A 16,207-nucleotide genomic window follows, 5' to 3' on the forward strand; every position below is an offset into this window, starting at 1 on the left:
ATTGATAAAATAATAAATAAAAATATTTAACATGTAATTGTAGATGATATTTTGACACCTGCTAAAAAAACCTTATTTAACAATTTGAAATTGAATATTTTTTTCTAACCATTATTTTTTTATAAACTTTAGGTTATAAGATTTATGCGGAGTTAGTGTGCATGTTTTGGGGTTTGAGAAATAAAATTTAGCAGTTAAAATGATAGGAGAATAAATAAATAAATAAGTGAAAACCCTAATTCTGATTTGTGGTGCAGAATGGAAGGGGAAGGAGAAAGGGGAAGGAAAAGAGGGGGGCGTGTATGCTGCGTTTGCAACAAGGAAAGGGCTTCCGTGAAGAGGCCCAAAACCCTACAGCACATGTGCAGAGAATGCTTCTTCAATGCTTTCGAATCTGAGATCCATCAGGTCATCATTCAAAACTCCCTCTTCATCGCCGGCGACCGCGTTGCCATCGGTGCTTCTGGCGGCAAGGATTCCACCGTCCTTGCCTACGTCCTCTCCAAACTCAACCGCCTCCATAATTACGGCCTCAATCTCTTCCTCTTGTCCGTCGACGAGGGAATCACCGGCTACCGTGATGACTCTCTCCAGACCGTTCATCGGAACCACCTTCAGTACCAACTCCCTCTCCAAGTGGTTTCCTACAAGGACTTGTACGGATGGACCATGGACCAAATCGTTGACGTCATTGGCTTCAAAAACAACTGCACTTTCTGCGGCGTCTTCCGTCGCCAGGCCCTTGATCGAGGTGCTGCTCTCTTGAAGGTCGACAAACTCGTTACTGGTCACAACGCCGATGACATTGCCGAGACCGTTCTCCTCAACCTCTTGAGAGGAGATGTTGCCAGGTTCCTTCTCTCTTCTCTTCTTCTCCTCTCTCTTACTCTACTGTTCTTCTTTCTCATTTATCTCTTTCCTTTTCCGTAGATTGAGTAGGTGCACCTCTATTACCACCGGTGAAGATGGTCCAATTCCTAGATGCAAGCCTTTCAAGTATACGTACGAGAAGGAGATCGTCATATATCCTTCCACTCCCTTCCCAAATTCAATTTAATTTCGATTCATTTTCTGTATTTTCTGTTTTGATTCCTTGACCGATTCATTACGTATGCATATTTCAAGAGGCTCGACTACTTTTCCACTGAATGTAATCTCTATTCTTATCTGTTTAATCGTTGTTTTCCCATCAAACGGATTAGTAAAACATTCTGATTACAATTGCAGGCATCTATTCTCCAAATGCATATCGAGGTTTTGCTCGCGAGTTCATCAAGGATTTGGAAAGAATCAGGTAAGTTGTTGCTTTACTTAAGCCACATCCTATTCTTGCACTTACGGGTTTATGTGTAACGTGAAATGCAGACCTAGAGCCATTCTTGACATCATCAAATCAGGGGAGAATTTCAGGATTTCTACTACTACCAAAATGCCCGAACAGGGAACATGCCAACGATGTGGTTATATTTCTAGTCAGGTATTTTTCTGCTGGGTAAGATTTTGATGAAGTAGCCTTAAGTGCCACTATTCATATATGCTTTATATGCAGAAATGGTGTAAAGCTTGTGTTCTGCTTGACGGGCTGAATAGAGGATTGCCTAAACTGGGGATTGGACGAAGTCGTGGCGGTGTTGGTTCTGAGAACGGAAAAGAAAGTAAAGTAGATAAGAGCATCCAGGGAAAACAGTGTGGAACTCTAGACTTCTGATTTGAATCTACGGTGTCTGTGTACTAGTGCTTAATCTATCCATAAGAGAATTCAATGGAATGGTAGTTATTGACAGTGCAATTATTTTTATCTATGAGGTGAAGTCACGCTTCCTGGATTAGATCCCTTGACAAGATAAACCGACTCAACAAGACCTATAAAAAGGATTGAAATGTGAAACTGATGGTTTCATGTGATAAACATAAAGGAAGGTTCACAATAGATGCATTTTTGTACACAAAGTCCATCCGTGAATATGAATACGAATGGAATGGTCGAGAGAATGTGAGTGAAGAGGCAACATCATGTCAGTTCTATACAAATATTTGACGATTTATTATTTGTAAGTTTTATGATTATTTCATATTAACATTATTTTAGGCATTAACTTCCTTGAATAGTGTCATCACGTCAATGTGAAGTTTGAGATTCAAAACTCTAACAGGCTTTTACTTTTTGTACCTTTATAATACCCCTTGCACCTCCATAATTTTGGAAATGCCAAGTTTGTCCCTTCCTCTCTAATTCGAAATATACCATTGAAAACGCCTTACTCCGTGGCGGTTGCTTCGTGTCTACAAACCGTTTTAATACCTTTCAGAAAAAACTCCGAAAACGTACATTTTGGAATCGGTGGCACATGGTAGCAAGAAATATTTTTGAAAAAAAAAAATTCCGAATGCTACATTTGGAACTCCATAAATTTTATGTCATTTAGGATGCCAGAATATAAAAATGCTCCGTCCCTGAAAAACTATTTCGGAAAGGGTGATGACTTGTTCCAGATTGTAAATTTTGAACTACCTCTCATCACGGATTTAATTTGTTGAACATGTATTGTAAAATAGTATAAAAACTATAGGCCAAAATTTGAACTTTTTAGGAATTATTGTAGTACCATTTAGGGGTGCACGTTGTACTTGGTGTAGGAAGAAAAAGGCGCTCACTTGTACTTTGTGCACCACCAGTCACGGTTGTAACGCTTGGCCACTTTGCTTTCCGCAGAAACAAGGCTAACAATATATGAAAAGGTTATATAATAATAGGATAAAAAAGTTAAATCCTGTTAAATTACTTCAGATGTAAGAATGTCTAGTTACTAAAAATACTCGCACCAAAGATAACTATTTTGGTGTCTCAGTCTTGCATATGTTAGTGAGTCGTACAAGAGGATAGAATGGAGGAGAGTATGGAATATTTAGACTAAAGAGGTTTTTCAAAATATTGAAATACAATTTCATAGCCGTGTACAACATGTCTAAACTTAGTTGTCATAGTACGAACACATGTAGGCAGGCATTGAAAACAACTGATCTAATGGTTGTATCATCACTAACCAAAAAGTATTACCTTTACGATCGGCTGCATCTACAAAACTACATTGTTATCTTTAACGACAAAAAAGGGAAGTTCTACATACACAAGGAAGTCCCTTCATTACCCTGTTCAGTTACAATGTAGGACAATACCGGAGATGCAACTCATAGAAATTTATCAGCTGAAAAATTAAGAAAATCATTAGCTTTAGGTAAAAATGAGGCCAAAGCAACATTTTCAAAAGATGTCAAAGCCATGAAAATTTGACAACGAAATAAACAACTCAATATGACTTGGATTAAGATTGCAGATTACCAGAAGTGGATTGTATGCCTTGAGATATCTGTTATTCACCATCACTTCTGTTCCATCAGACCTGTTAAGTTAATCAGGTAAGCTGTTATGTGAAGAAGCATGCAGTTTTATTATGGAAAATAATCCAGGTTGCTTCAATTTCCATGAGTAGTTGGATAAGATACAAATTTAGTAAAGGAAATGAAGTACAAGATTCCCATAAAATCGGGGAATGTTATGCCAAAATCATTTTTCACTTGCTACTTTTGTGGACGCCTGGCCTTTCATTTAAAACCATGCCTTTGGCTTGGTTTCTTTAACTCGAGAATTAGTACCAACATCTTATTACAAGTTTGCAATGCTCAAATACTCCAAAGCTCATCATCCCATGGATCTGGTATGAGATGGGATCATTTTATTGCATACCCATGATGTTTGTCTGAGTTTCTTCAGTGGAATCTCTATCACAGATGTAAAGGAGTCTAAACAGCTTTAATGTTTCTATCTTCTAAATTTTGTGGAACAGTTCAATGTTTTAATTTTTTTCATCAAATATTTTAGATCTGTGCCTAGCATCCCTTCTATTTTTTCATAGACATTCTATTTTCTAATAATATTTAACCATGCTTGAATGCCTTATTTTAGAATTGCCTATGTCGAGTGGATGGTTTTCTTCAATTGATATATAACATTGTTTCTTGTGTATGTTAATAAGCATCTATTATTGACCTTCAATAGTTGTCTTTTGCTATCAATGTCATTAATTGTTGTACAAATTGTAAATATTCCTGTGTTTTCAATTTTAGATATTAACAAGCAAAAAATCAATTAGTGAATAGAAAATTGTTAATAAAATGTCATCTCTATCTCGTTTTCCATTGTTATGCTTTTAAACAGACAATAACTACATCTTTTTATAACCACACCTAACCATCAAGGTTTTATGAATACATAAAATACTAAGGGTGCTCTCCAACTTAATTTATTTGCAGTTCGCAAAGTACAAATAATTGTTGATCAACATTCTCTCCTACCTAATTTTTGTTTGTGACTAACAATGAAAGAACATAGATTAGTGTGGGTATTTAATTAAGATAATATTGAAGAAAATTGAAATTGTTGCATTTAGGGAAGTGAATTTAAAAAATAACATAAAGCTTAAATAACACAAAGTGAAATGAAGTGTTAAATTGTCATTAAAAAGTAGAATGGTGACAAGTTAAGCCAAAATATAACATATTTGTGCTTTAGAATTTATATATTCCTATGACTAGAAATATACAGATTCTTTATGCTCCCCTTACTTTATACTGAAAAAGCAAACTTGTATTATACTCCACATAAAACCTTAATGAAAAAAATTTGTGGGACTTTCTCACTAATATAGTACTAACTTTTTTTATCTATACAACACAATGTATGACTCCAATCACTTTTGAACTCCAGCAAAAATGTTTCATCAATTTCATAAAGGAAATAATGATCATGCAAATCTTAAGCTGGCCTATTTTATTAAGAGAAGAACCAATATTCTTTCTCAGAGAAAAACAATACGGGAATAAGTCTTAAAACTAATTTAACAAAAAAGCATTTGCATTATAACAAGAATTACTTTATAAATAATAAAGGAAGTAAATGGTCACACCTTGAAATCTACAAAATGTTTTATCAATTTAATAAAGGAAGTAAATAATCATGCAAATATTAATTGATGGTCTATTTTGTTAAGTGAAGAAACAACTCAAAAGATAACAATAAAGAAAATATGCCCTGAAACTAAGTTGATAAAAAAGCATTTTCATTACAATTGCGTAACAACAAAAATTAGTTAATAATCAAGATTATTAAAGCATGTTGAATGCAAATGAAAAAAATTATCAATCACACCAAACATGTCAGTGTTAGGTGGGGTGATGACATAGTCGAAGTGGAACTACAAGAAATAAGATAAATAGAACTGGCCGAATCTGTTGAGCACGCGGAAGCTCAGTTTTGTCAAAGTACCAATTACCAAGGACAAACAATATACCAATAGCTTTTGATATCTCCTAATTGAATCATATAGGTTCTTACTAAACCAAACAGTTTTAACAGAATTGAATTACGAGGTGATTGCAAAACAGCTTACTAATATAATGGAGGCTTAGGATATCTTTTAGTTAAAAGTGTGCCCATTTCGATATACTGAATGCTGTTATGAGGCATTAAATTCTAAATAAACTTGCTATTAAGGTGTGATCTGATGAACAAATTACTCAACTAATGACCAAATCATTCTAGGACTAAACAAATGATCTGGCCGAATCACATCCCACACGGTTTAAGTTTTGATAACTATGATCACAAGTGATCGAACCCTTCAGCAATGTTGAATAAACTTTCAGTAAGACTGAACTTCATTACTTCAGTAATTCTTCTACTCATTTCATTCACTTGTCAGTTGTTTGAGGCTTTTGTTTTTGATTTTGTAAACCATTTGCTCATTATTGAGGAAATTCATATCCAATTTAAGACACTCTTAACCCCGTTTCAAAACTGACAAACTAAACCATGAAATCCAAAACCTTTAAACTTAGATATGTGTATAAATATCAATTTAGTTATTAAACTTACTCGTAATGAAAATAAATACAACTATATATTTTCAATCAAAAGTGTTAGTGTGCATGCGAAACAATAAAATTTGGAGTTGTTGGTTAAGTGACAAACCTCATGGCCATAAATGTCACTAAAACATCCTGCATATTGTCGGATAAAGAAGATGAATAACCTATTGGCTTCAAAATCTTGACAATATTGCAGGCAGTTTTAGCATCATCCATCTTCAAAGGACTATTATTCCCCACACAACCGGTGGTTCTCGTGCAGCCTGCTTCAACTGCACCAACAGGCACGCTGATTGAATTCTGAGCATCAACAGGCTTCCCAGCATCCGTCTCTCTCTTGAACCTCTTGACCGGACCACATTTTCTCCTTTTTGCTCCTCTGCAGCGCCCAGTTTGAGTTGGTTCCGCGCAATCCAGGTGACCACCATTGGCAGTTGAAACCTTAAGTTGCTGAAAATGCATTCCTAGGTTATCTAGCTCAAGGCCAGTGTTTGTTGTTGCCTTAAGTTCACAGAGCTTTGGATCATAATCATTTTGGTGGTGATCTGCAAAGGCGTTTACATTAGTTTGTTGGGGTTGAGGAAGGGTGGTAGGAGGAGGTTGGTTAGGGAAGATAGGAGTTTGAGAATGGGGGTTGTGAGTAGGAAAATGTCTAAGGCTGTAAGAAGTGGTAGAACGTTGACGGTGCTTCCTGATCTTGGTTTGATGAACGACATGCTTGCGCTTGCGCTTGCGAAAACTTGAAAAGAAATAAGAAATGTAAGAAACAAAATGTAATGTGACACATGCATACAGGGAAGAAGATGCATCTACCTGTCCTCCTCAAAAGCATGAAGGAGATCAGGAACGGACTGCAGATTTTCAAGAGGCTCCCAGGTATTGGCAGTTTCAGGCCATCCACGCCTGTTAATCACAGTTTCACAGCCTCATTCACACCTATTACGTCACTCACCATTATTATGTTAACAAGTAAAGTAAAAACTCACCATTTGATTAGGTACTGGAGCTCACCCTGTAATATTCAGTGAATCGCATCACCATTTGCAACATTCAATGAAGAAGAATAGAATTGAAGCGTATTAAGTGAAAAAAGAAAGTAATAATTATTAGTTAGTTGGTTTTGTTACCTTGCGTACCCTCCTACGGCGTATGGTTTCGATTTCATAGAAGCCATCTTCGAGGTTGAGGTTGGGGTTGGGATTGGGAGGCACGAGGGTTTGTTCTTCATTCCCATTGTCTTTGTGAAAGAGAAGAGGAACAGAGGACGAAGGTGATGAAGATGGTTCATTGGTTGAGGCCTCCCGAACTGAAATAGAAGTGGAAGTGTTGTTGTTGTTCATCCTCTTCTTCATTGCATCTTCGATCTTTACTTTACTTTGCCACACACACCAAATGCTGCTACTTCTTCTACTCTTTTCTCTTTTTTTCTCTCCACAATAGGACCCAGCACCACCCTCTTCTATCGATTTACTTTCCAATAATAATAACATCACACTCAACTTATTAATTGCACAATATATAACTATTTAATATATATTATTTTACATTATATTCTCTTGTCCATTTCCTCTTTAGTCGTCATCTGTTTTCTCTTTTTCTTTTACCGCTTAGGATAGTATTAAAACCTTTAATCATTTTAAAGTATTTAATGTACACATCTGGAATGAACCCTAAAAAACCAGTACAATGTTAAATCCGTTATGTTCCTATACTATGCATGGCTGTTACTTTTAGCTGTTAGTAATTAACTGTCAAAATACATTTATTTTTCCATTCACCTTTCCATGTGGGACTGCGGTATTCACTTTACCATACACTCAAGTCTCTTATCTGCTCCAAATATTCGCAACAGTTGAATTTGGCGTTCAGGGGAAAAATTGATTCGAGCCAACAGTGCCAAGTTTTAAAAAATTATTCAAACACAATAACACAATTTGGCTTCTGTCCACCAATAAAATAGAAATGTGTTTCTCACTGATTCTTGCAGTGACTGTTTCAAAATAAATAGCACTCATCCTTGTACTGGTTTGTTATGTTAGATATTTCTATTACTACCCGCTTCCTAAAATAGCTTTTAGAAAAGTAATTTTAAAAAAAATAATCCATAGCTATGGCGATTAATCATTTCCCAGCAGATAACTTCCTACAACAAAATTTTGCACTTCACATACATTAAAAATGGTGGACTCTTCCTCGTAAGTTATTCCTTTGTGTGAACATCCATTTCCTAGCATGCTAAAAATAATGTTGTTTTCTCTTTCGGAGAATGGGGAAAAAATGGAGGAACCTCACAAGTATGGAAGAAGCTAACTCATACAGCGGTTTAATATCAAATATTTGGTGGGGTTATGGAACCAAATACTGCTGGAAATGTTTGGTTCTCTTCTTGTTCTTAAGCTTCTTAAAAGCACTCGACTCAATTTGTCTAATTCTCTCCCTACTCACACCCATCATCTCCCCTATCTCTTGCAGGGTCTTCGTCCTTCCATCATCCATACCAAACCTCCATCTTACCACCTGCCTCTCCCTTGAACTAAGACTGTCAAGTGCCTCTTGCAGGTCCTTCTTCATGAATTGCTTAAGGAGCTGTTCTTCAGCTGATTCCGCGTCAGGATCAGAGATTATTTCCTGGTAAAAAGAAATACAAGTTTCACCAAAATGAACATCATACGAAAGAAAAGAGTTTTTTTTTCTTCTTAAGCACAAATTAGAACAAGATTAGGACAGACTGAAGGTTTAAGATTTTGGTTGATTCCAATCTTCTGTTCCAGAGATCTGGGAGCTTTCGGAGTCAAAAGCACAGCAGTAAGCCTCTTCATAGACAATCCAGTTGCTTCAGCAACTTCTTCATCATCAGGTTGTCTTCCATTTGCACTATACAATTGTTTTCTGGCCTCCTTCACTCTGTAAGTCGCCTCCACCATGTGGAACTTTCAAAACAAAAAAATTACAATCATAAGTCCCTTAGAAACATTAGAGCAATTTCAACTCATAAGAAATGTTAACTTGTGATTTTTCACATAATACTCACTGGCAAGCGAATAGTTCTTGACTGATCAGAAAGTGATTTGCGAACAGCCTGTTTAATCCACCAATGAGCATAGGTGGAGAATTTAAAACCCTTGGTACCATCAAACTTTTCTGCACCTTTTACAAGGCCTCGACATCCTTCCTGTAAACCAATGACAAACACTAAAATAGTTTATTACTGGAACAGTCACAGTTGCCATGTTTTCCACCATCACTAATTGTTTAAATAAAAATCAAACGGGTGAGAATGTACCTGGACAAGATCTTGCAGATTCATCCCAGATCCCTGATAATTCTTTGCAATTGATATGACAAGTCTTATATTGCTTTTAATCATTTTGTCTTTGCAAAATCTACCATAATTTAAGCGTTTCCTAAGTGTCTTCGAATCTACCCCTGCCACTGCAGCCCATTGAGCAAATGTGGGCTGACCACCACATCTTTCTGCAAGATCCTCCTGGAGTCTTTCAAGCTTTAGAAGGTCCTGAATTATATTGGCAGAAGAATGGGCAAATGAATTATTAGACAACGAAAGCAAAATAGTAAAATTATACACATTAATCAGAAAAAAAATATGCTAGCATATATTTACAACCTCAAGTATTAAAATCACCTAAATTATATAATCTCCTGATTGATTCACTGTGATTAAATTAATATTTGCTAATTTGTGACGTTGTTTTCCATTCCAGATGCTTCTGAACTAAAATCATTTAGATTAATACAATCTGCACAAGCTGAGTTGCTACGATTAAATGAACAATTTGCTGACTTGCATGTAACACTCTTTTTCCTTTCTGGATGGTTCTCGACTGTAATAATGTCCAACCAACCAGTAAGAAAAATCTCGAAGAGCATCCCAACCAAAAAAAAAAAAATCTCTACCCTTAAATATAAAATAAAGGTAAGGGAATAATGTACAGCCCTCTCTGCCCATAACTATGAAAAAAGTGCAAGATAATGTCAAGTAAATATGAGAAGCTTCTCTTTTATATACAGTTCTAGGAAAATACAAAGATCCCATGAGATGGAACATTCAATTTAGGAGTTTCCATTTTAAGCACAGTAGGATAAAATAGGAATAAACATTGAAGAAGGCAACAAATAGAAAATATATTTAAATGGTATCTTTTGAAGCAAAAGACAGCGTGATGTTGCACGTAGTGCTGGAAATGACAAGCCAGATAAATGAGGCTTCTGTCATATGAAGAATAACAAATATTGATTCACAAAATCTAAAGATCAGCATATATTTTGTGAAGATTTTATAATGATTATTAGCAGATTCAGGAGCATATCAACAATTAAGGGCATTAAGTGCATGGATAATGTGGCCCTAAAATACTAACAACACGTCTCTATCACACAAATCCCACCTGTATTCCTTCTGACAACTTGATTTCTTCAGTTGAGGTGAGAAGTCTAGAAGTACTGGTTGTTGTTCTTAAGTAACGAAGTGGATCTGAATAATCTATTTCTTGCACAGAAACACGCTTTCTTCTGCTGGAGGAGCCAGGCTTAAAAGATGCAACATTTGTGGAAGCCTTCTCAGCTGCTCTGACTCTTTTAGCTTTTCGTTCTGGTTGGCGTGTAGATCTTACAGCTATACTGTTGGAAAGCTGTTCCTGCAGGCGCTCAAGTTCCTCATGGGAAGGTTCTACATCAGATTCCTCTTCGCTGGGGCTTAGCTCAACACCTTCCACCATTTCTGCTCCAGCACCCATGGATTCCCCTGCTACACCATTTTCCACATCCATATGTTGAAACCATTTGAGAAATAAATCATCAGACTTGGAAGAAACATTGGATCTATACTCTGCTTCTGCCTGGGGCTTCTTTTTTACTAGTAAAGCTGCATCCTTTGCAACCTTCACTGCTGCTTTAGCAAGAGCAAGGGCTTCAGATGCAGCAGCAGCTATTACAGCCTCTTCATTAGTAAGAAGTGATTCCGTAGATAAGGTTGATTTAAAGTTTGCCTGATTAAAGCCATAAATATACTTAGTTCCTGGGCAAGTTTGACATGTCTTTTTTTTTTTCTTTGCAAGGGCAAACAACTATAAAAATAACCCAAGAGTAACTGATCCAAAAATAAAAAGTACAAGCACTACTGAAATTTTCAAAATAAAAGGTAGAGAAGAGAGTTTAAAAGCAGCCAAATGGGAATCTATAATAGTTCTTGCTTATGAATTGGTTGACAATGAAAACAGGATGAATATAGCGTTTAAAAGAGATCAAGGAATTATATTTATTGTTTCGGAAGGCAATTGAAGGCCAACCAGCCCCACGACCATTTTTGTCATGGGCAAGGCAACTGAATCTTATCTATCACCCTTCACATGGATATCTCTAGGAATTCTTGAGCCTTGGGCAAAATTATGTTTGAGGCATAATCTAACGCAACTCATCAATCATATTTTATTTTTCTAGCTCTTTCTAAGCAAGAAAATTATAAACCAAAGGTATATAATAGAAGAATCTGGATATTTCACTTACATAAATAATACGGCTAGTCCATTGGAGTTATCTCACAATTAATTGATCTCAAATACAACCTGAGCAATTTTAATTTCAAACAACTTTATTTTGTTAGCACTTCTGACCATACTTTCCATTATAAAAGTAGATCAAGTCCATCAATGTCAAAAGGTTTACCAAAACTTCAAATGTTTTCAAGATTGATGCAATCAATACTTTAGTAAGTCATCATGATGCAAGGTTTTAAATCTCTGTATTTCAAATAAAAATCAAAGAGTTATATATTCTAAAATAAATCCAAAACATCTTTCAATAGAAGCAATATATTGATATAGTATGTATATAAAACAACTGTTATGGAACAAGATGAGGACAAAACAAAAAACACAAAAAAGCAAAAGAAGAACATGATTTGGCTAATGTGACCTAGATCCACATACAATCAGAGAAATTATATTTTTTACTCAGAGAACAAACAGAAGAGTTTAAAAATTTACAACGAGTGACACTACTTTTTTTACCTTAAACTGCAACCCAATAAACCATTCACAATGAAGGAAACATAGAATGGTACCCCAATTAACAAAATTAAGGCATCTCAACAAGAACGATATTAAAATAATCTCAAGCTGAATGTGTGACTCCGTCGCTGATATTTTCATCAAAATGTCTTGTTTTTAAGGACCAAACAATGTTTACAATATTTAAGCTCCGTGAATAGATGCAAAATCATTTTCTCCATAACTTGAGTGATACACCTTTTAAATAATATACAGCAACATCTATATTACATAATATTACCGACAGAATAAACAACAAATAATACATCATATCACAACAAAACTGATTGCCTAATAATACAAGTTGGCAACAAATAACCTTTTTTACAAAAATATATACAAAAAAAAAAATGGGAAGCCTTGTGTGATTGGGAACTTCCTCAATAGCCTTAAACCAATTAACCTTCTTTGGAAGTAAAAATTCAATTATAGTGATGAAATGATGATAGATATTAAATTCTAAACCTGATGCAACCCTAAAGAAGGGAAGTCGAGCACGCTGTGGTAACCTGCAGTTGAACTACCAACCATGCATAATAATAACTTGGAAAGCAAATTACGAGATTCCCAATCCAGAGAAACAAAGTAATAAGTGTAGGTAAATTGATTTGGTACTATGTTTAATATTAAAAAGATAGTTGTAGAAGTGTAACCTGCGAAGGAGGGGCAACGGTCGTGACATAGGGCCAAGACGCGTTAGGATCAGAAGGAGCATCCAATACCAACTTCTTCTCCAAATTAAGCAGAGTCGAAGAAGACGTGGCGGACAAGAGACATTGCGGCTGGAAACAGAAATTTGGTCTTGTTCTTGCTGCAAAAAGAGGGGGAGAAAACGAGTGTGAGAGAGAATAAAAGGCAATTGGGAATGGGAGAGAGAACGGAGAAAACGGTTACATAGATGGGTAGGAAGAGCAGTTGGATGATTCCTGAAAGTGTCGATATGGCAATTGAAGTGCGGCAACAAACACGACATTCTAGTGGTTGTAGCGAAGGACAACGTTATGAACGAGATTGAGATTGTGACTGTGAGTGAAGGGTGTCATGTCATGGGATTATGGGATAGGAGTGGTTCTTGTTGATGTTGTTGTTGTTGAAGAAGAAGATGCAGAAGAAGCGAGAGCAATGTGTGTTTGTGACACAACACAAAAGAAATTGAGGATAAGGGAACTTAGGCTCGGCTCAGCCTCCTCACAAAAACCCAAATCCTTCTTCCTTCCCCTATTTTTTTACTACCCTTTCAATCTCTTAATATTCACCAAAAACTATTTCTCCTTTTTTTATTATATTACTTTTGTCACAATTTTTCGATAACATTAATGTTTTTTTTCTTATTTTATTATATTCTCACCATGTTTTATGTCATCCTTTCATGTTCCAACCATCAAACAAACTTTAAAAATCTTGCATTATATATAATTTGTTTTAAATTAAAATAATAAATATACGGTACTAGTTATTAATAAGATTTCAAACAATAACGGGGAAGGACACAGAAAAAATACTTTAAAGATGAAAATACTATAAAAAGGCATCAGTAATATCTTACAGGGAAGTTGTTTTGAAAATACTTTTAATATGGTTAACAAATATTACATGTAAAATAACTCGAGTAATACAGGTAAGAAAAGCATTCATATCTAATTAAATAATTTTGAAAAATATACTCAGTTACTTTATAATACTACTTTGATGTTCTTTTATCTGAACATATAAAGCATTTAATTTTTCTATTTTTAATGACTTTTTAATAAAGTATTTTATTTGGTCTTCCCACTACTAAAAATCCAAAGTATTGTGCTATAAAGATGATTTTTATGTATAGTTTGTGTCGATGTGCCAGAAAAGGCTTGAATAACTTATTTGTCAGAGTATTCATGGACAATTAAATTATGAAGATGGTATACAAAAACATGTATCCAATACTTCTTTCTTCTCTTTCTTCCACATGTTGAAAACTTAGTCCCAAATGGATGGTGTTGTTATTTTTGCGTTGACATGTGTTTTTTTGGGTACATATGTTAAATATGCTTTTTTCTTCTTTAATTTTCAATAAAATTTAAAATTTATTTATTTTTCAAATATTAACCCAATTTAGTTTTTAAAATTTAAAAACTTGTGAATTTAGTCTATTTAATTAAATATTGATAAGTTCATTTGACATTTTTATTTTAATATTAATTAAAAATTTAACAAAATTTATTTAAAATGATTAAATTTATGCATTTCATGAGATGAGAGATTAAATTAATTCAAAGTTTTAAAAATAAATTAATTCCAATCAATTACTAAAATTAAGAGATAGAAAAACTATTAATTTAATAATTTGTTGGTTTACAATAATAAGGTAATTAATTGCATTTGTTATGATATTTTTTTCAAAAAATAAAATAAATTTAATTTTGATGATTTATTTTAATATTCTTTTATTTTGAAATATAACTTTTTATTTATAGTTTTTTTTTTAACTTCGATCTACATTTTAAAAAATTACTTTTTTTACATAAAATTATCTTAAAACTTTATTTCATAAATATTATCCAATATATTATTATATAACCATACTTATTCTATCAAATTAATCAAACCTATTATAAAGTTTCCAATCACTTCTCACTTATTTTTTCTCAAATTAAACTGTGTCACATTCCAATTTATTATAAAGTTTCCAATTTTTAATTTATTATAAAGTTTCCAATTATTTTAAAAATTTATTTCATAAAATATTATCCAATATATTATTATGCAACCATATTTATTCTATCATATTAATCAAATCTATTATAAAATTTCAATCATTTCTCACTTATTTTTTCTCAATTTAAACGGTATCACATTCCAAATTTTTTTTTAACTTATTTAATGAAATCACGCTAATTTTCATTAACATGAAAAATTAGTATCTTAATGATAAGTGTTATAATTTTGATCATTAAACATTGAAACCAATAATAAAGAAACACTGTTACACCTCTCAATATCATTTGTTTCAATAGGAGGCTTGTGGGTTCTTGAATGTAAAAAATAAGCTAAATTCATCTTGAAAGAGAGAAAACAAAATCATTGAAGGCTCATTACCTGAAAATACTTTTCAAAATAAAAACCAAATGAAAAAAAGAAATCATTAAGAAAACAATTTGAACTTTACAAACTTAAACAAGCACGAGGTTTAACACTTTTTAATGTTAGGATACATTTAAACGTGTTTTTGGTTGATAGAATTACAATATTTGATCAAAATTAAACAATAAAGAATTACAAGATTTTAGGTGCCCAAATAATAAAATAATATTACAGAAATTTCGCAAAGAAAGTTAAATATATTAGGATCATTAATAAATATTAATGATTTTAACATAATTAATAAAATATTAATGACTTCAATTAATATTTATTAAAGTAAAATAACTTCCACTTTCAATTCATTAACACTATTAATGAAATATTAATTACTCTAACTTTAATAAAACACAATGTAATCAAATATTTTCTGCATCCCCTATAAATCTTCTTTATTCTATTATAGTTCTTTATCATATTTGGTAATATTTACCATGTCTTTATTTCTATTAATTTCTCGTCATAAATTTTTTAAGAAGATTCAATCTTTAGTTTTGTAATCAATGTACATAGTAAACTAGTAAACCAAACTGTAAAATATTTATTGTTTTAACTTCAGATATTTGATTAGGTTCATCATTCTTGAAATTTTCATAAAGAATACAAATATTTGTGTTTTTTTTTAATTACAGAAAATCAATTTTCAAATCACATTGAAATCTAGATTTTTTCAAATAAATATCCCTAATTTGAAGTACAGTAGAACAAAAATATCCAAGGCACAATTATAATGTTCAATTTTATCATAGATTTTAATATAAGTCCACAAGATGCTTATTAAATTCAAAAATTAAAACTAATATTTGCAACGCTAAATAACATTATATATTCCCAAATTATCATACAATTTGTAGTTTTGTTGTTTGAACTCTCATTTCACCCCTTAGTAGATCAACGTTACAAATAAAATACTATAAAATAAAACGTCTTCATTCCTTAGTGTGATTGAACTTTCCTATAACTTCACTCTTTTTTGAATTTGTTTTTACAAATATTCTTAAACGTGCAATTATTCTTTAGACAATACAATTACTTTGGTCTTTCTTGGAATTGCATAATTTATGATTTTTGGCAAAGAACGGTTAGTAAATTGAGAAATT

The 16,207-nt window shown here is 33.3% G+C and overlaps 3 protein-coding genes across 4 annotated transcripts; 1 reads left to right on the forward strand and 2 right to left on the reverse strand.

The window, feature by feature from the left end:
• The first annotated feature begins 226 nt into the window (after positions 1-226).
• Positions 227-2,100, forward strand: ROL5 (repressor of lrx1). Its single transcript, XM_028048490.2, has 6 exons — positions 227-851; positions 931-1,023; positions 1,110-1,150; positions 1,228-1,294; positions 1,366-1,477; positions 1,550-2,100. The coding sequence occupies exons 1-6, from the start codon at positions 259-261 to the stop codon at positions 1,706-1,708; spliced, it is 1,065 nt and encodes a 354-aa protein (XP_027904291.1). The 5' UTR covers positions 227-258; the 3' UTR covers positions 1,709-2,100.
• Positions 2,101-2,905: 805 nt separating this feature from the next.
• LOC114164029 (chromo domain protein LHP1-like) lies at positions 2,906-7,840 on the reverse strand. Of its 2 annotated transcripts, XM_028048489.2 has the most exons (6): positions 7,053-7,840; positions 6,912-6,937; positions 6,739-6,828; positions 6,029-6,664; positions 3,341-3,401; positions 2,906-3,206 (listed from the first exon to the last, which is right to left on the reverse strand). In XM_028048489.2, exons 1-6 carry the CDS (start codon positions 7,413-7,415, stop codon positions 3,159-3,161), a joined length of 1,224 nt encoding a protein of 407 aa, XP_027904290.1. In that variant the 5' UTR covers positions 7,416-7,840; the 3' UTR covers positions 2,906-3,158. The 2 variants fall into 2 exon arrangements, with proteins under 2 accessions (XP_027904290.1, XP_085523341.1); XM_085667215.1 differs by lacking the exon at positions 6,912-6,937.
• A 171-nt stretch (positions 7,841-8,011) lies between these two features.
• On the reverse strand, positions 8,012-13,203 carry SIG2 (RNApolymerase sigma subunit 2). Its single transcript, XM_028048488.2, has 7 exons — positions 12,885-13,203; positions 12,644-12,801; positions 10,332-10,931; positions 9,209-9,439; positions 8,957-9,097; positions 8,655-8,855; positions 8,012-8,553 (listed from the first exon to the last, which is right to left on the reverse strand). The coding sequence occupies exons 1-7, from the start codon at positions 12,961-12,963 to the stop codon at positions 8,272-8,274; spliced, it is 1,692 nt and encodes a 563-aa protein (XP_027904289.1). The 5' UTR covers positions 12,964-13,203; the 3' UTR covers positions 8,012-8,271.
• Between the last annotated feature and the right edge of the window lie 3,004 nt (positions 13,204-16,207).

This window comes from Vigna unguiculata, chromosome 9 (assembly GCF_037176805.1).
Source record: "Vigna unguiculata cultivar grain cowpea cultivar isolate G323 ecotype 2 chromosome 9, ASM3717680v1, whole genome shotgun sequence".
In the NCBI taxonomy this organism is placed as follows: Eukaryota; Viridiplantae; Streptophyta; class Magnoliopsida; order Fabales; family Fabaceae; genus Vigna; species Vigna unguiculata.

Bases quoted from the DNA above. Each gene is read 5' to 3' on its own strand.
- ROL5 (XM_028048490.2), top strand. From the start codon at position 259: ATGGAAGGGGAAGGAGAAAGGGGAAGGAAAAGAGGGGGGCGTGTATGC. The intron at 1,151-1,227 runs GTAATCTCTATT...TTACAATTGCAG, and splicing joins CGACTACTTTTCCACTGAAT to GCATCTATTCTCCAAATGCA. The intron at 1,478-1,549 runs GTATTTTTCTGC...CTTTATATGCAG, and splicing joins GTGGTTATATTTCTAGTCAG to AAATGGTGTAAAGCTTGTGT.
- LOC114164029 (XM_028048489.2), bottom strand. From the start codon at position 7,415: ATGTTATTATTATTGGAAAGTAAATCGATAGAAGAGGGTGGTGCTGGG. The intron at 6,665-6,738 runs GTAGATGCATCT...TTTCTTTTCAAG, and splicing joins CATGCTTTTGAGGAGGACAG to TTTTCGCAAGCGCAAGCGCA. The intron at 3,207-3,340 runs GTAATCTGCAAT...TTAATTTTTCAG, and splicing joins AGGCATACAATCCACTTCTG to CTGATAAATTTCTATGAGTT.
- SIG2 (XM_028048488.2), bottom strand. From the start codon at position 12,963: ATGTCGTGTTTGTTGCCGCACTTCAATTGCCATATCGACACTTTCAGG. The intron at 12,802-12,884 runs GTAACCGTTTTC...CTCTTTTTGCAG, and splicing joins TGCTCTTCCTACCCATCTAT to CAAGAACAAGACCAAATTTC. The intron at 8,554-8,654 runs GTCTGTCCTAAT...TCTTTTTACCAG, and splicing joins ACCAAAATCTTAAACCTTCA to GAAATAATCTCTGATCCTGA.